The 19,613-nt window shown below is 50.8% G+C and overlaps 1 protein-coding gene across 4 annotated transcripts in view; it reads right to left on the reverse strand.

Annotated features, from left to right (window-relative positions):
• Positions 1–19,613, reverse strand: part of TBC1D2 (TBC1 domain family member 2) — a 45,888-nt gene that overhangs the window by 11,991 nt on the left and 14,284 nt on the right. For 2 of the 4 annotated variants that reach the window (XM_043890617.1, XM_043890616.1), the window contains exons 5-7: positions 12,961–13,157; positions 4,888–5,262; positions 293–403 (exon numbers count right to left, since the gene is read on the reverse strand). In XM_043890617.1, the coding sequence (XP_043746552.1) occupies positions 293–403; positions 4,888–5,262; positions 12,961–13,157 (683 nt within the window). Of the gene's footprint in view, positions 1–292; positions 404–2,174; positions 2,295–4,141; positions 4,222–4,887; positions 5,263–12,960; positions 13,158–19,613 lie in introns of those variants that run through there. The other 2 variants (XM_043890618.1, XM_043890621.1) reach the window with 2 other exon arrangements.

Consider the following 19,613-nt stretch of genomic DNA (forward strand, 5'->3'; position numbering starts at 1 on the left):
GGCTGCTGGCCCTTTAAATCCCGGGGCAGTTACTTTAGACGGGGGCCAGGGCTTGCTACAAAGTGGGGAGGTAGGACAACGGTGGCTGCCTGCCCCTTCCTCTCACCCCGTGATCAGAAGCGGCAGTCAGCAGAGCACAGATCTCTGCCATGTGGATAAAGCTCACCAAGGCCACAGTCTGGAGGGTGAGCAGTCGGGTCAAGAGGAGAGAGTGAGACAGTGGTGAGGGGGTGAGTGGACGGGAAGGGTGGCCGGAGACAGAGCTGGCCAGACCTGGGCCCCCAGCCCTCACCTTCATCAGGAGGGCCTTCTCCTTCTCAGCCACCTTCCTCCAGATCTTTGTGACCTGGTGGATCTCAGAGTTGAGAAAGCGGTTCTGGGTCCGGTATGCTTCCATGTCATCCTAAAGAAGAGAGCAGAGCACTGAACGGGCTGCACCAGAACATCTCCCTGGTCTTCACTCTCAGACGTGCTGCCAACACCTCCTTCAGAAATTTCCAATAATTCCCAGTACTGGCAAACAGAAAAGGAACTCTGAAAGGAAAAAAAAAATATCGATAGTCCCCTTCTCTAATCTTGATACCAGTGTGGTATGGGAGGGAGAGCATTAAGCCTAGAGTCCAAATCCTGGCTCTGAGTTCCTGGGTGGGAGGCCCACTGAGTCACTCTGACTCTGTCCCTCTTCTGTAAAAGGGGCAAGTTTCAACAAGCTCAGTGAGGTGATGTGTACCCTGCTACAAGAGCAAAACAGCAACCCTTCCGGTAGTGTTTGTTTTTAAATAAACATATTCTGTCACATACTGGTGATCATATTGAGCAATTTTGGGTGAAAATTTTTTACTTAGTGTCACTTTGTCAATATTTTTCTTTCTACAGAAGCTTCCTAAAGATGATTTTTGATGTCCAATGGCTATACTATTAAGTGAATTTACCATAACTTAGATATAATCCTTCTCCTGTTGCTGTTTTTTCATCTGAGCCCTAGATGTTTTTGGTTTGCCTCTCTCATGAGTAGATCTGTGAGGCTTATCTCTAAGCCGAGAGTTCTCCTTGTTGCCGCTGTCCGTTGGAGGCAGCATGAGCCCTCCCGCCTGGGGCAAGGAGAAGCTGGCCGCCACTGAGAGGGTCCAGCAGGAGCCTGTAAGAGCGACCCCGGCCACCACAGACGTGGCTCCATCTTCACTCTGCTTGGAAGGACTCTGCAGAAGCAGTGGACCACATGCTCACGTGATTCCAGGGCATTGACTAGCTGAAACTCAATCCCTCTCTCTTACATTCAAAAAACTGTACTGGGCTGGCTGTAGGTGAGTGTGAGAGACTGCTGCAGGTGTGACTGGATAGGACCGATAGGGGCAGAGTGAAGGGACAAAGTAGGTGATTAAATAATTCATAACTCAGGAAACTCACACCGGGGCTCTGTAACAACCTAGAGGGGCGGGAAAGGGTGGGAGGTGCAAGGGAGCTTTAACAGTGAAGGGACATATGTACACTTATGGCTGATTCATATTGATGTATGGCAGAAATCAAACCAATATTGTAAAACAATCATCCTTCAATTAAAAATAAATAAATTAAAAAAACAGCAAATCCCACTAGGGGATTATAAATAGAAAAATCATAGCAAACCCTTATGAGTTAGTGATTACTTGGAAAAGAAGGTTTGCTTAACCACAAAACCAAGCAGGCTTGCTTAGCAACCAATCCATGCAATAGAAGCATGAGACATGCCCCCAGGTAGTAAAACAATGGTGGCCTGAGACCACAGCTTGCCCAGTGAGCTCAATAAGTTAGGACATGTTTTCTGCACACATAGAAAACAATAATCTGTGGACCTAGCTTGACCATGGAAGGACAAGAAAACTCCCAAGCTCAACCCGGAGAAGCTGATGATGGAAGCATGATGTCTTCTCAAGAAAGACAAAGAAGGTCTTCTCCCTCACCATATTTTTGATTATAAAACTGTAGCCCAGTAAGCTCTCGAGCATGGCACTCTCTCACCTGGCCTCTTGTAAGCCTCACAAACGTCCTATTTCAATAGATCACTCCTTATCTATCACTCTGCGTCTCGTTGAATTCTTTCTGTGCTGAGACATAAAAGACTACGGTACTGGAGCGCCTCGGAACCCCCTGAAACGCCACCCGTCTCTTTCAGGCCCTGGTTAAGAACAGCACACCTTGCCTGTGGCACTTCAACCACGGGGATGAGTCACGTGCTCACGGCTGACAGGCCATCCTGACCCCGATCCCTCCCAGCCCAGGAGCTCTGGTTCACGTCCAGGGGCTCTCCCAGGCTTGGGACGTGTTGCGCAGGGTGCCCTGCTTGCAGTCCCAGACAAGGAGGGCGGGGACGAGTGCCCCGTGGATCAGCTGCGGGCCTGGTGGTGTCCGGGGGCGGCGTCCGGGCAGTGCCTTCCCGTCTACTCGCTGCCCGAGCCTGAGTGTTCTTCTCGGCTCAGAACTGTAGGAAGGAGAGACAGACCTCAGAGAAGAGAAAAGCCACGCGACCGTCACCAGGGGAGCACATGAGCAGAGCACGACTGGAGAGGGACAGGGAGGAAGAGTCTGCCCACCTGTGCTCACGGGGCCGAGGGGCTAGGACTCCTCTTTGGAAAGCCGTGTGTAGACCAGCCCTGGTGCTACTGTGGGAGCGAGTAGATTGGACGTGGGGAGACCCAGGGTCTGGCTGTAGCCCTGTCACTTCTGCAGTGTGACCCTGGATCAGTCCTTCCTCCTCTCCAGGACGTGGCTGACCTTGCTGGCCAAGCTCTGATAGTCAGGAGGTCAGTGACTGTTCTCGCGCTGACAGTTTTGACAACAAGGGGGGATTTCCTCAAAGTTGAGTGTCCTCAACCACAAGGGCAAGCAGGAAATGTGAGCACGTTCTGTCCCCAAAACTACAGACAGTGGAGTTTTGATGGATCTTCTATTTTTTCCTGGATCAGAGACCCAAAGGCTAAAATTAAGGGAGTCTAGTACGGACAAGTCTTTCTAGCAGAGAACACCAGCAGGGTGTCAGCTGAAGGACTGATGGCCTTCTAACGACCTTGGAGGAGCAGCCGTCAATGTGAGCATGGGCGATGTGAATCGCACCAAGTCTCTTCATCTCTGAGCTCACTGACACACTCCTGGACATGCAAATTCAGGGCCGCATTCTGGCTCCTAGGTGAGTCCAAGCTTGCGCGAGTCCATCTCTCTCACCCCTATGCTGCTCCACTGGGGCCTCAACAGTGGGTTCCCGCAGAATGGGCACAGAAAGGAGGAAGACACTTGGCAGGCGGAGCAGAGCAGGAAAGCGATCTGATGGAAGCAATTTTTACCACTTTGTGAGGGACTCAGGGCTCCCCTTACAGCTCAGCTGGTAAAGAATCCACCTGCAATTCAGGAGACCTGGGTTCGATCCCTGGGTTGGGAAGATCCCCTGGAGAAGGGAAAGGCTACCCACTCCAGTGTTCTGGCCTGGAGGATTCCATGGACCATATAGTCCATGGGGTCGAATACAGTTGGACACGACTGAGCGACCTTCACTTCAGAGCTTTCTAACAACCTAGCTACATCTGCATTTGAGAGATTTTGTTTTCCTTTTAAACTCAAAAGAATCTCTGATTTTAGACCAAATAAGGGAAAAGGTTCAGAGACTGGTTATGTGCTTTTTCCTGATGAAAAAGAAAGGCAGAGAAATTTGGGTTTCATGTCATCTTTTATCCTTCTAGCAACTATAGACAGGCTAGGCCATGTCATAAAGGCAAGGTGACTTGCCCAAGGCCACACAGCTAGGAAGAGGCAGTCTGCCTGACTTCAGAGCTTGGGCAGTGGCTACTGCACCACATGCCCACTGGTTTCTCAAAAGCTCCTGCGTTTCTTTATTTCTTTTTCCCTTTCCCCTTCCTACACCTGCCACCCGCCACCCCCTCCGATCCCCACCAATAGCAGCTCTTTGAGATAGCGGTTTGGGATTCCCATGGTAATCCGAAGTATATTTATGTGGCTGTGAGTGCCACGCTGGGGCAGGACTGACCGGGGCTATGTGGCTGCCTGTAGGGATGGTGGGGGCTGGGAGCACGTGTCCCCAGCCCCTGTCACCACCCTCCGGGGAGGAGGTTGCGGCCTGTGGCAGGCATCACACCTATCATAAAGTCCTCACCTCCTGGGCTCCAAGTGGTCCCTGGGAGATGGGTGAGAGCCACGGCCTGCACGAGGGCGAGAGAGGGATGACAGTGGCGGCTAGAAGCACGGGGAAGGCAGCAAAGCGGACAGAGGTCAGAGAAGGGGGCTGGAACCCGGGTCAGTCCCCTCCCTTCCTCCACACAGCCCTGGGCAAGCTACTTCCCCTTTCACAGCCCTGGCATCCTCATCTGTACGTGGGGAGCACGTAAGTGGCTGCCTTCCAGGGCTGGTGCGAGGATTAAATGGAGTGATGTAGAAAAAGCACTTGGGATGGTGGACGCCTCACCAAAAACAATCTGTGTGTGGGGTGCCGACGGTTATCATCATCGTGACCAAGTCACAGCAGCACAGGTCGCCGCTTGTATGCAGGACTGCTGACGAGGGCCACTGGGCGCCTCGGTGGCTTCCAAGGACATCGATGTGGCACCGATGGAAGCCGACCAGGCCGGCCCCAGAGTGCTTAGGAGTTCTGACTCCATCGTGGGCTCTTCCATCTTTACTCTGATAATTTAGAGATATGTTCACTTTTCAGCTTAGGGTATCATGAAAACGTTAAGCTGCATTGGGTCCTCTGGTTAAGAAAGTAAGGGGGCGTGCAGCGACACTTTCACCAACCTCTGTCTCAAATATGAATCCTCCAGGGTTAAGGATCATCCCAGTTCCACCTAGAAAACCCCTGGGGTCAAGATCGGCGTCCTCCCCAGGGCCCAGGGCCCTGCCTACCTTCAGGTGCTCCATCTTCTCCTGTTGGCTCGGGAAGTCCCTGTCGGCCTCCTCCGGGGCCTTCATGAAGTCCTGCGTGACCTTCTCGGAGAGCTTGCAGATGACCTGCTGCTTGGCCTGATTCTTGTCCAGGAGCAGCTGCACGTGCCGCTGCAGCTCCTGAATCTCCTGCTCCCGCAGGCTTGCCGTCTGCGCCAGGCTCTCCCGCTCCCGCTCCAGGGCCTCCACCCGCCGGCCCAGCTCCGCAATCTGCCGCACTTTGTGGCGCACCAGCTCCAGCCGGTCCTTGTCCTGGGCCGCTGCCAGGTATGCGCTGGACACCCTCTTCTCCTGCTGGGCTGCCTCCAGCGCCTTGTGCAGGATCTTCACCAGCTCCTGCGTGGGAAAGGAGACGCGCCCCGTGAACTCGGGGACAGCCTGTGAGGTGCTGGAGGCAAGGCGTACACCGTCACCAGCTCTAAACGCCCTGGGAGGTGGTGGGCGTCATCTCCTGCACGCTGAGTGCTTCCGTCGTGTCCGACTCCGTGTGACCCTCTGGACTGTAGCCCGCCAGGCTCCTCGGTCCATGGGATTCTCCAGGCAAGAGTACTGGAGTGGGTTACTGTGCCCTCCTCCAGGGGATCATCCCGACACAGGGATCAAACCCGTGTCTTTTATGTCTCCGCACTGGCAGGCGGGTTCTTTACCACTAGAACCACCTGGGAAGACCATCATCTCCTGGGATATCTCATTCTAGCAACTACATTCTCTCTTTCTATTTAAAAGAGTTTTAGGGACTTCCCTGCTGGTGCAGTGGCTAAGACTCTGAGCTCCCAGTGCAGGTTCAATCCCTGGTCAGGGAACTAGATCCTGCAAGCTGCAGCTAAAGATCCAGCAAGCCACAGCAAAGATCCAAGATCCTGCAAGCTGCAACTAAGATCTGGTGTAGCCAAGTGAAAAAAATTAGTGTACGTGTGTGTGTGTGCGCTCATTCTGGAGAAGGAAATGGCAACCCACTCCAGTGTTCTTGCCTGGAGAATCCCAGGGGCAGCAGAGCCTGGTGGGCTGCCGTCTATGGGGTCGCACAGAGTCGGACACGACTGCAGCGACTTAGCAGCAGCAGCAATGTGCTCAGTCGCGTCCGACTCTTTGCGACCCCAGGCAGGACTACTGGAGTGGGTTGCCATTCCCTTCTCCAGGAGATCTTCCCAACCCAGGGATCAAACCTGAGTCTCCCACACTGAAGGCATATTCTTGACCGTCTGAGTCACCGGGGAAGCCATCAAAAAAATTAATAAATATTTGAAAAAAGAGAGTTTTAGTTAGACACATGGATCCCCAGCAAAGGATTACATTGCCCAGCCAAGCTCATAGCTAGATGTGGCCAAGTGATTATTCTGCCTAAATGGGATATGAGAAATGCTGGGGGCAGCGTCTGGGTCACACCTTCCAAACCACTGCATGCACACTGCCCTGGCCTGGTTCCCTTTCCTTCTGCCTGGGAAGTCGCAAGAACTGAAGTGGCCACGTTGGGCTCACAAGCAGAACGTGCATGTTGAAGACGACACAGTTGTCCTGCCAGCTCAGAACTGCGCACGTCACTCTGGATTCTTCAGTGTCAGGGAGAAATTAACTTCCAATATGTTATAGGCCACTATACTTTAAGGCTTCTACCCGTACCCTAACACATGTCTGTTTCAGAAATGAACAGACGGAGGCCCAGCAGTGGGGAATTTAATCCCAAGGCTTTCCGCCACTGAGCCCTGTGCTTGGTCGGCATTGAAGGTGGAGAGGCAGCGGTGGGCACTTGGGCACGGCTCCTCCCTCTCACTCCTGAGGCAGACGTTAGCACTCAGTCTCAGTGCTCCTTCCTGCTAACCCTAGCCGGGGCCTCAGAATCCTTCTGAACATGGCATCCACGCAGTCACTACCAATCGAGTTGAGGCGGCATTCGAGAGAAAACATGCTGGCAATCCTCACACCAAGCCAGAACGCCTGGGGCTTCATTCAATCCACCTGTGTGCACGCCTCTGCCCGCCAAACGATGCCTGTGAGGCTGGTGCAAGGAAGCAGCAGGGAGTTCAGAAGCAACAGACCTTGATTTAGTTCTTGGCAGGGCCACCCGATTCATTCAAGTGAAGTGAGCATTCAAGGTTTGGTTCCCTGTGCCTTTGAGCTTCCAACCTTCCCAGCACTGGAGACCTGTTCTGCCCCAAGGCCGGGATATGAATTCATCCAGGGCCAGGACCAGGATGTCAGAAACCAGGCAGCTCAGCGGGCAGCCTCCTGTGAACCTCAGGCTGCAGCTGGGGTCTCAAGGTCACACTGCCATGCTCCGTGCCAGTCTCTCCTGGGAAAACGTGGTTCCCCGGAGACACATTAACTGTATGTGTGCCAAAGCATTAAAATAGATGACTGGCTGGACAGGGTGGTTTGCTAAGAACAATTCCATTTTGGAGGAGAACTGCCCCGAAGCATAACTTCATTTGAGAAGCTAGTGATAAGACCAAGTTAGCACACAACTTCTGAAACCTTGGTGTTACTGACGGTCCCTTCTCTGGTTCTCTCTCTTCTATCCGGCCATCTAACCTGTATCAGGTGCTCACTCAGTGCCGGGCCCCATGCCAGGCCCTGGGGCCCAGAGAGGGACCAGTCACCGTTCCCACCCTCAAGGGCCACAGGGGCTGGTGGGAGCAAAGGCGAACCACTGCTGTGGAGTGATTTACTGCGAGAGACGGAAGCAGGGGTGTCTCCCGGGGTACAGGGCAGTGGGCAATGACTTTCCTCTGGGGTGGAGGCAGGGCTGCCAGGGGGCGGGGCGACCAGTACACTTCATAGAAAGGCGGAGCCGCTTAAACTGATCCTGAAGAAAGAGGAGGCCCAGAGAAGGTCAAGCAGCAGGTGGGAGACCCGGGGCAGATGGAGGGAGCTGAGGATTGAGAGGATTTCGCAGATGGGGCTGAGCCAACTGCTTAGGCAAAGCCTCAGTTGAATGAAAGAACAGGTATGGAGCTGCAGGTCCTGGGTGTGGCGGGAAGGTGGGGTGGGAGGGCAAACCAAACCGGAATGTTAGGAATTTTTAGAACTCAGCTTCCCAGGGCTGTGCAAAGAGATTAGCATTCCTGTGGCTGCGGGTAACTGAGAAGCCCAGACCATTTTCTGCTTCAGCTGAGATTTGGAGGCTACCCTGGGTAACTTCCTGGTGAGTTAACCCCACACAGGCCACCGCCTGGACTTGCCCTAGTCTCGGAATCGGGTGGGTATGTCGCCCAGGTTTGGCAGAGTCAACTCTGAGGCCCATTTCATTGCATCAGCTGTCTCCCGCTTCCCACATCTGGCTCTCAAAATCCAAGACCAAAACACCAGGCCAGGAGTCTGTCCTCTCATGCCAGGATCCGGGCACCAGAATGAGACAGGAAGAAAGGGACTCGGAGATAGTGGAGCCAGAGCAGCAAGTGAGGGGAGAAGCAGAGTGGGTCATGGATTTGGGAAACCTGCAGGCTGGGTGGCCCTGGGAGGCCACCTGGTCCCGTTATCACACTGTCACATGGGGAGACTGACGCGCAAGAAAGCAGAGAACTAAAGGGACCTGGTGGATCCCCACGAGTGGGGAAACTGCAGCTACAGCAGAGGGCTCCCAGTTCCAGTCCTAAGACCTTTGACTTCTATGATGTGTAGTTAATGGGTTTTGCATAGAAATGCTTCTTTTGATTTCTTTAAAAATAGAAATAACCCATATTCATAGCAGCATTATTCACAAAACCCAAGAGGTGCCAACAACCCAACTGTCTACTGATGGTGCATGGATAAATGAAATGTGGCATACAATGGAATACTGTTCGGTCTTAAAAAGGAAGGAAATCCTATTACATGTTACAACATGGATGACCCTTGAGGACTTCATGCTAGGTGAAATAAGGCAGTCACCAAAACGCATATATACATCAAATAGAAATACTAAAAACAAAAAGAAAAGCTAGAACATCCCATTTTGAAGCTGCTTTTGTCCTTACAACACATGAAAGCAGCTCTCCAGGTCAGTCATTATCGAACAACACTCATCTGCAACAGTTCAAGAGTACTCCTTGTATGGATCACACAAAGCCCTTCATCTCAACCCCGAGGATGGACGCCTGGCCTGTTTCCAGTTCCCACAATCCCCAGCAAGGCCTTAGGACCGAGGCTTAGAAGAGCTGGCTGAGTGATACTTTTCATATTTCTTAATTGAATCATTGTTTGGTCCACCTTAGATTTTAACAATGGGTAATAAGTTGTTGTTTTACTAAGTATTATAAAAGTCAATAAATCGTTTATCTTATGAATGAGTTGATACCTTCATCACTCACTAAAATCAAGGTGGGTGGGTCCAACAGTGCTTGCGGGAAGACCACTGGACTGGGCATCCTCTTACCCCTAAGGGGCTCAGGGCCAGCTGTGAGCAGGTGAAGGAGCACTGGCTTCAGAGTTACAGAGGCCTCGGTTCCCATTCCAGATCCATGAAGGTGGACCTAATGTGGGTGTTTCAGAAAACTGAACCTCAGCTTTCTCATGTGTAAAACAGAGATAATGGTCCTACGCCACCAACAGGCACCAAAAGGATGAGAGAAAGCGTGGCAAGCGTCCTTCCCCATGCTGAAACACCCCTCTCAATCTCTCAGTGCTGGAGGGGCCCTCTCAACCCTCCCTCTGTGACCCCAGGACCAGTGTTCCTAAGTCTCTGGCTACAGTTCTGGGAAGTGAGAGGTTGCACTTTGCTCCACCCAAGTTTCCTAAGCGAGTTACACACCTTCACCAAGTAATCCTGAGTGTGCTAAGCTGGCCCCAGGCAGGGCCCAGGAGGAGTTCGCCCTGCCTAGGAGCCAAGAGATGGCCAACATTACCACCAAGAGTGGCCAGCCTTCCGTCTGCTGGAGCAGACAGCCTTCAGACTAGGTGCAAGGCTCTCGACTTTAAAAGCCTGATTCACTGGGCCAAAGCGGCCTGGTGAACTCTGGACACCTCCCAGAGTCCAGATCTCCCCTGGGGCCAGCATTGCAGGGGCCTAGGATGGGTAATGGCCTCATGGGTATTGGAATCAGAGGAAGTGTGTTCATTTCTCCTGAAGAGCAGTTGCGGTGCTTGTGACTGACATGGGGCTATCCTGTGAGACTATAGAGGAGGCAGCTGGGCTGTGAGGAGTCCTGGACTTGGGGAAGGATACCAGTGCTCAAGGCCTGGCTCTTCCAGCTGTGTGACCGTTAGCAAGTCACCCACCTCCTCTGAGCCCCTTGAACAGGGTGCAGTGGAAAGGGCAGAAGCTCTGGAGGCAGACTCCAGAGCCTGATCCCTGGTTTGGTGCCCAGGAGGTCATGGGCATGCAGAGCCTCCCAGGACTCTGGTGTCTGTCAGGAAACGCGAGGATAACTGCTGTCAGTTAAGGGGACAGCGCCGGAGCCGCACTGCACGCCAGCGGCGACCTGTGCTCACAGCTCCTCCGTGTGACCTGTGCTCACAGCTCCTCCATGTGACCTGTGCTCACAGCTCCTCCGTGTACCGGACAGCCAAGGAACTCTGTGCCCTCTAGAGCAGCCAGCAGAGCCTGAGATGCAAACTCTCCAACAATCACCAAAGCTATTGGCAGTGTCTGCCTGGCTGGCTGAGCCAGGATAAGACCCCCGGGTCCTGGGTCCTTTTACAGCCTGAGGCAGGAAGGTGGTACCTTCCCACTGAAGAGACACAGGCAGGTATCTTATAGCTCCAGGCCCAGGAAGTCCAGTGGACTCTTTCTGCAGCTGAAGAATTAGACTTAGGTGGTTTCAGATGGAGAGTTGCTCTCTGAGCAGCATTTCTGAGTGCCTGGGATACCACTGGGCACCCCAGGATGGTGCCAGCCTCCTCTGTCTCATCTCCGGGTCAAGAGTCCACCTCCTCTCCTTCCTCTTTTTGGTGTTGATATTTGGGTTGAAGGCAAAACCCCAGAGTTGGTAAAACTGGGGTCCCCGCTCCAAATGTGGAATAAAGGTAAGGACAGCCTCTGTCCCACAAGTAGAATTCCCAGAGACCCTCGGGGTGTGTGCGGGAAGGAATCAGCAGGGAGGGCAGGGAATGCCCAAGTCACAGCCAAAATGACCACACCTGCATGTGTGGGGCAGCTGCTGGGTGCCAGGTACTGGGTTTTGTGAGTCTTGACACAGGCCTTTTCAGTAAAACATGATGCTAGCTCCATTTACAGAGGAGGAAGTGGAGGCTGAGAGAGGTCAGGGAACTCGCTCAGGGCCAGGCCGTCCTGTTTGAAGGCCTGTGCGCTGAATCGCCCGCTAGACTGAAGTGCATGTGGGAGATGGGTCGGAGAGCACGCAGGTCACTCACTCTCTGAGGCAAAAGCTCAGCCCCAGGACTTAGTCCCCTCCCGCTCTCTGTCCCAGGAAAGTGCACGGTAACAAAGTCCAGATTCTCTAATGCTCGAACTTCTCCCTGAGGTTTTCAGGTTGACTGTAGGCGAGCTGTCAACAGCCTGGGCGGCCCTTACTAATGTCCAAGAGCTTGCCTCATTTACTGAAGAGCGAAGAATCCTCCGGGGTTGCAAAACCACTAGGGGCAACCACTAGGTCTTCACTTCACTTGACAATAACTAATGCCCAAGAGGAAGGGCCACCCACACTTCCTAGAAAGATGGGAGAAGATGCACAGAAAGGAGAGGAAGTGTCTGCGTTCTACATTTCTCTTCCTCTCCAGGTCAGGTTTAGGCCTTCAGCTGTCCTGGTCCAGGAATCAGGAAACTGCTGCAGCTCAGCGTAATGCCCTTGGTTCTCAGGAGCGGGCTCACGACACCCATGACGGGAACACAAAGGTGACGGGAGGCAAGAGTGATGGCTAGGCTGCTAGGTGGCGTCAGAGGAGACTTCATGTGCTGTAAGGATATATTTGGGTGTCTTTTCTCACTGTTCTCCAGTGCCTAGAACACCGTGTGCCCGTAACAGGGCCTCAGAGAAGGCTGGGTAAATAAACAAATGAGTAGAGAACACAGGAATGGATGAGCTTCCTCCTTTGAGGACTCTAATCACCTGCTGCTTCATTAACTGTAACCCCTGACCTGCCAGGTATAAAGGCACTCCTGGTTCCCAAAATAACTGTTTAGGGGTGTGAAAGGCAGAGATGGGGCAAAAATGAGGTAGGGGGAGTGCTTTTCTGGACTGTGTTCTCCAAAAACAGAACAGAAAGGAAAAGAAGAAACGAACAAAGACGAGAATATTTATAAGTAAATACAGTATACTCTTTACCCCCCAGGAGCAAGAGCAGAAATAAAGCAAAAAGAGACTCAGGGTTTCATGGTAACTTTCATGTTGGGTCTTAGCCAAGGCTCAAGCATGGGAGTGTAGGCCTTCCTCTCAGAGGGAAAGGAGGCTGGGGCCCCAGTGGGGCCCATCTCCAGAGCACCTCAGGCCCCGAGCGCAGGATTTTAGGTAACAGCTGTGCTGGTGTCGTCGCCCTTACTGTGCTGAGAGAGCCTACTGCCCCTGCTGCGTCCCCGTCGCCGCTCTGCCACGTGACCCTGACCACTTCGTGAGGTCGCTGCCAGATGTGAACCTGATTTACTCTCTGGGTGGTAGGAGTTTTGAAGGATTTGCACGTCTGTGTATGCGTGTGACCTGTTTACTACAATGACCACGTAGCTCTTTAACTGCTAGCATTAACTTCCCTCTCTACAACGCCTGAATCTTCCTCCCTGTCCTCTGTGCTCAGCCTGTCTGCTTTTTCTGTCCCGTGACAGTCCTTCAGAAATCTGTATCCAGTTACCAGCTGCCAGCTCAAAGATCCCCCAGTTCCTTCAGTGGCCCCTCCCAGGACCCTGCATGCAGATCTCTCCCCTCCAAACAGTCCCCCTTCAGGTGAGGTCATCACAGTCTCCCAGGGGAGGTCTGAGAGGCCCTGTCCTTGGTGGCTTCGGTCACCTGGTCTGAGGGACAGCATGTTCCTGACTGATCAACAGCACAGCATTCCCAGCCACCTGCAGTTTGGCCGTTTAAGGACCTCGACTAGCGAACGCATCTTATCTGACTTGTCCAGGGGCACCAGAGCACCAGAGCCTGGGGCCTCCCTGGGGCCGGAGCTCACCTTCTGAGCCTTTAGCTCCTTGGTGAGCATCAGAACCTGCTGCTCCAAGGCCAGTACTTTCTCCTGGGCAGTTCGGTTCCGCACGAGCCCTTCGCTGAAGAGCGGGAAGGTGTTGCTCTGGCTCTTGGCTTTCTGAATGAGATTGGTGGTCAGAGAGGACTTGGGTGTAGGCTTCGGAGAATTTGCTGGATCTTTCCCTGCTCAAAAGGAGAAACACAGAGGTTGTGATCAGCAGCCTCAGTAGTTCTCAACCTTGGGGTTGCTGCAGAAGCCCTGAAAGGCCTGGTAAAATGTAGATTGGGGACCCGACTCCCAGAGTTTTTCCATCAATAGGTCTGGGTTGGGGCTTGAGAATTTGCATTTTTAACTGTTCCTAGGTTCGTGACATTGTACAGGAGACAGGGATCAAGACCATCTCCACATCTCCATGGAAAAGAAATGCAAAAAAGCAAAATGGCTGTCTGAGGAGGCCTTATAAATAGCTGTGAAAAGAAGAAAAGTGAAAAGCAAAGGAGAAAAGGAAAGATATTCCCATTTGAATGCAGAGTTCCAAACAATAGCAAGGAGAGATAAGAAAGCCTTCCTCAGTGATCAATGTAAAGAAACAGAGGAAAACAACAGAACGGGAAAGACTAGAGATCTCTTCAAGAAAATTAGAGATACCAAGGGAACATTTCATGCAAAGATGGGCTCGATAAAGGGCAGAAATGGTATGGACCTAACAGAAGCAGAAGATATTAAGAGGCGGCAAGAATGCACAGAAGAACTGTATAAAAAAGATCTTCACGACCTAGATAATCACGATGGTGTGATCACTCACCTAGAGCCAGACATCCTGTAATGTGAAGTCAAGTGGGCCTTAGGAAGCATCACTACGAACAAAGCTAGTGGAGGTGATGGAATTCCAGTTGAGCTATTTCAAATCCTAAAAGATGATGCTGTGAAAGTGCTGCACTCAATATGCCAGCAAATTTGGAAAACTCAGCAGTGGTAACAGGACTGGAAAAGGTCAGTTTTCATTCCAATCCCAAAGAAAGGCAATGCCAAAGAATGCTCAAACTACCGAATGATTGCACTCATCTCACATGCTAGTAAAGTAATGCTCAAAATTCTTCAAGCCAGGCTTCAGCAATATGTGAACTGTGAACTTCCAGATGTTCAAGCTGGCTTTAGGAAAGGCAGAGGAACCAGAGATCAAATTGCCAACATTTGCTGGATCATCAAAACAGCAAGAGAGTTCCAGAAAAACATCTATTTCTGCTTTATTGACTATGCCAAAGCCTTTGATTGTGTGGATCACAATAAACTGTAGAAAATTCTGAAAGAGATGGGAATACCAGACCACCTGACTTGCCTCTTGAGAAACCTGTATGCAGGTCAGGAAGCAACAGTTAGAACTGGACATGGAACAACAGACTGGTTCCAAATAGGAAAAGGAGTACGTCAAGGTTGTATACTGTCACCCTGCTTATTTAACTTACATGCAGAGTACATAATGAGAAACGCTGGGCTGGATGAAGCACAAGCTGGAATCAAGATTGCTGGGAGAAATATCAATAACCTCAGATATGCAGATGACACCACCCTTATGGCAGAAAGTGAAGAGGAACTAAAAAGCCTCTTGATGAAAGGGAAAGAGGAGAGTGAAAAAGTTGGGTTAAAAATCAACATTCAGGGGAGGAGCCAAGATGGCGGAGGAATAGGATGGGGAGACCACTTTCTCCCCTACAAATTCATCGAAAGAGCAATTGAACGGCAGAGCAAACTTCACAAAACAACTTCTGATCGCTAGCTGAGGTCATCAGCCGCCCAGAAAAGCAGCCCATTGTCCTCGAAAGGAGGTAGGACAAAATATAAAAGATAAAAAGAGAGACAAAAGAGCTAGGACGGAGATCCGTCCCGGGAAGGGAGTCTTAATAGAGGAAGTTTCCAAACACCAGGAAACCCTCGCACTGGCGGGTCTGGGGGAAGTGTTTGAATCTCGGAGGGCAACCTGACTGGGAGGGGAAGAATAAATAAAACCCACAGATTAGGTGCCTAAAAGCAACTCCCAGCGGAAAAGTACCCCATATGCTGGCATCCGCCACCAGCAAGTGGGGGCTGAAGGAGAGGAGGCAGCGGCATTGCTTAGGGTAAGGACCCGGCCTGAGTGCCCTGAGGGCAATCGGAGGGAGCTTTTGTGAGTTACCAACTTAAACTGTTGGACAGCAAAAGAGAGAGAGAAAATTAACCTGCCCGAACACACTGCCGGCCGTTCGCAGAACAAACGGACTGAGCAAGTCCGGAGGAGCTAGACAGCTGCGGACCAGCCCAGCCCCGCTGGAGGCAGGAGGCAGGGGGGAGGGGAACGGGGCAGGCTCGGCCCCAAGGACCGCATCCCCTACCGCACTGCAAGCAGGCCTCCAGTTTCTAACCAAAGACCTCCTGAGATTCTGGATGGTCGACATCCGCCAGGAGGGTCGCGGGGAGACACAGGGGGCACAGCACCCAACCAGCGCGGGCGGGGACTGGGGCTGGGGACGCGCAGGGCAGAAGGCGCGCCGCACCCGGGGAGAGCGCGCCCGTCAAGCCCCTGGCTGCCTGAGCCGCTCGGACGGGGAAGGCACAAAACGCAGGCGCAGCTTTGTGTTCCGCGCTTTTGTGGAACACCCGGGGGCTGGAGCCGCGCGCAGCGCGGGGCGCGCTCCATATAGAGCAGCCGGGAGCCTGAGCAGCGCAGACGGGAAAGCAGCGCCCGTCCCTCCCCGCAGCGCGACGGAACTAGCAACCTGAATAAGAGTCCACCTCCGCCCACCTGTGTCAGGGCGGAAATTAGGCTCTGAAGAGCCCGGCAAACAGAAGCCAAATAAACAAAGGGAACCGCTTCAGAAGGGACTGGTGCAACAGATTAAAATCCCTGTAGATAACACCCACTACACCGGAAGGGGCCTGTAGATACCGAGAAGTGTAAGCTGGAACGAGGAGCTATCTGAAACTGAACCGAACCCACACTGACCGCAACAGCGCCATAGAAATTCCTAGATATATTTTTACTTTTTTTTTTAAATTAAAAAAAAATTTTTTATTTTTTATTTTTTCTCTTTTATTTTCTTTTAAAATTCCCTATTACTCCCCCATTACTCCTTAACTTTCATTTTCATAGATTTTTACAATTTTTTTAATTAGGAAAAAAAATTTTTTTCTCTTGTTTTTTTTTTCTTTCATCTTTTTTTTTCTTTTTCTCTTTTTTCCTTTTAAAGTCCTCTATTACTCCTTAATTTTCATTTTCATTTCACTATACCCTTGTAAAAAAAAAAGAGAAGTCCTATTTTTAAGCCGAACTTCATATATATTTCTAAAATTTTTTGTTTTTGTTTTTAATACTGTATTTTTAAGAGTCTAACCTCTACTCTAGATTTTTAATCTTTGTTTTTCAGTATGTGATATAAATTTTGGACATTTAAGAATCCAATATTCAGTTCCCATTTTTATTCAGGAGTGTGTTGATTACTCTCTCCCAATCTTGACTCTCCATTTTCTACCTCAGAACACCTCTATTTCCTCCTTTCCCCTTCTCTTCCCAATCCAATTCTGTGAATCTCTGTGGGTGTCTGGGCTACGGAGAACACTCTGGGAACAGACAACTGCGTAGATCTGTCTCTCTCCTCTTGAGTCCCCCTTTTCTCCTCCTGCTCATCTCTATCTCCCTCCTCCCTCTCCTCTTCTTCATGTAACTCTGTGAACCTCTCTGGGTGTCCCTCACAGGGGAGAATCTTTTCACCATTAACTTAGAAGTTTTATTATCAGTGCTGTATAGTTGGAGAAGCCTTGAGACTACTGGAAGAATAAAACTGAAATCCAGAGGCAGGAGACTTAAGCCCAAAACCTGAGAAAACCAGAAAACTCCTGACTACACGGAACGTTAAGTAATAAGAGACCGTCCAAAAGCCTCCATACCTACACTGAAACCAACCACCACCCAAGAGCCACTCAAGCAGGCAGGATTCATTAAGCAAGCAGCAAGCAGTGTTGCTTGTCCTCTGTCAACTGTCTACCTTGGACCCCTGAGCTGGAGCAAGAGAAGGAAGACTAAGACCACCGCTGCAGGATGGCTTTGGATTCACTAGACCTGGCAGGTGTATAGAGCTGACTACTCTGTGGGCACATTTGTGGGCTCTCCAGGGACTTCTTGCCAAGGACCACACTTGGAGACTTCTCACAACCTTGGCATGGACACATGTTCCTTTACAATGTCCACAGCCCCTTGAAATTTCTTAGTACATCTCCAGATTCTGTCTCCTGAGGCCCTATCATGCTTCCAAATAAAGATACGCTACATTCGGTTCCAAAAAAAAAAAAAAAAAATCAACGTTCAGAAAACTAAGATCATGGCATCTGGTCCCATCACTTCATGGCAAATAGATGGGGAAACAGTGGAAACAGTGTCAGACTTTATTTTGGGGGCTCCAAAATCACTGCAGATGGTGATTGCAGCCATGAAATTAAAAGATGCTTATTTCTTGGAAGGAGAAGTTATGACCAACCTAGACAGCATATTAAAAAGCAGAGATATTACTTTGCCAACAAAGGTCCATCTAGTCAAGGCTATGGTTTTTCCAGTAGTCATGTTTGGATGTGAGAGCTGGACTACAGAGAAAGCTGAGTGCTGAAGAATTGATGCTTTTGAACTGTGGTGTTGGAGAAGACTCTTGAGAGCCCCTTGGACAGCAAGGAGATCCAACCAGTCCATCCTCAAGGAGATCAGTCCTGGGTCTTCATTGGAAGGACTGATGCTGAAGCTGAAACTCCAATACTTTGGTCACTCATGCGAAGAGTTGACTCATTTGAAAAGACCCTGATGCTGGGAGGGATTGGGGGCAGGAGGAGAAGGGGACGACAGAGGATGAGATGGTTGGATGGCATCACTGACTCGATGGACATGAGTTTGAGTAAACTCTGGGAGTTGGTGATGGACAGGGAGGCTTGGCGAACTGTGATTCATCGGGTCGCAAAGAGTCGGGCACGACTGAGTGACTGAACTGAACTGAACTGAGGGGATACTGATACAACTTGTGCAGGCATCACATTCGGAGAATCAAGGGACTAAATCCACGTTGTTTACACTGTGCTGGCTGGCTCCTCCAGCCCATCCTCCAAACCATGCCTGTTCCCCACTCTCCAGTCTCAGCCTGCAGGTGCTACCTCCTATGACCCTGCTGGTGTCTGCCAGGTGGCCATCTCCTCAGCCACAGGCCCAGGCTGGATACTTTTTCTTATTTCAGGATTCCTCCTCTACACTCCGGGCGATTTTCAAAACACAGATCTGTCCACTGATAACAGCACAGAATATCCATACTCTGCCTTCTTGCCCCAGTGAGTAATGGAGACCTTCTTTTGATTCTAATTACAAGCTAAATTAGGAGAGACATACTTTCCATAGCTGAATGTCTCGAGGCTATATCCTTTTATTTCCTCTAGAGCCTGGGTCAGCAGCCAATGGCCCATAGGCCAAATCAGGCCCTGGCCTGCTTTTGTAAATAAAGTTTTATTAGAACCCAGCCCTGCTCATTTATGTGTGCACTGTCTGCACTGCTCTGGCACCATAAAGGCAGAGTTGAGTACTTGCCATAGAGACTGCATGGCCCACAATGACTCAGATATTTGCTATTCTGGCTCTTTGCAGAAAATGTTTGCTGAACCGTGCTAAATTTTATTCTTAAATCAAATCTAGTGTTTGAAAAATCACTTGCCCAGACCTTCTTGTCCCACCCTACTCCCAGCCTGTGCTTTAGGGCTCTGCCATGAGCCTGCATGCAGGGCCGTGTAATGGTCTCAAGGTCAAGAGATCTTGAGGATTTTGACTGCATGGCATACATCATGTCTGTTATGAGGCCCCAACTGAAATTCTTCTCAGCTCTCAGTGCCAGAAAAAGCTTTGATTCTTTCAAGAAAATGTGTTTAGTCTTATGGACACTGAAAATAATCTAACTGCTTACATTTCCCGCTTTGCCTTGGCTGCTGAGAAGCTCAGAGCCACATTTGCTGCCCACTTTGAACAGTGTAGGATTTTTTTCTTGAGCCATCTAAATTTTCTAACTCAATTTACTCATTTATATTCCCCCAATAATATATCTTAGTGAGACATACCTAGTCATTTTAGGACTAAGATGTTAAAACTAAGGATGAGGTATGAGATCCCAGGGGAAAGGACAGATTGGACTTGCAAAATGAGCTGGATGACTTTAGCAACTTTCTTCAGGGGCCAGGCCAAGGGACAACCAGATAGTCTGGAACAGATGAAAAACAACTCCTTGGCCTTGTTGAAGGTAGGAACCAAATGGTCTTATTCCAGACTTAAAAGAAACCTGATTGCTGTTGTTGAGTTGCTTGGTCGTGTCCGACTCTTTGTGAACCCATGGACTGTAGCCCGCCAGGCTCCTCTGTCCAGGGATTTCCCAGGCAAGAATACTAGAATGGGCTGCCACTTCTTTCTCCAGGGGATCTTCCCAACCTAGGGATCGAACCCTCATCTCCTGCTTTGTAGGCAGATTCTTTACCACTGAGCCACCAGGGAAGCCAGGGAGGTCATGGAAGCCCAAAAGAAATCTGGTTGGGCCAGGTTCAAAGCAGGTTGCAGTGCGCAGATGAATGCAATGCTTCTCTCTCTCGCCATG

Source organism: Cervus elaphus, chromosome 29 (assembly GCF_910594005.1).
Source record: "Cervus elaphus chromosome 29, mCerEla1.1, whole genome shotgun sequence".
In the NCBI taxonomy this organism is placed as follows: domain Eukaryota; kingdom Metazoa; phylum Chordata; class Mammalia; order Artiodactyla; family Cervidae; genus Cervus; species Cervus elaphus.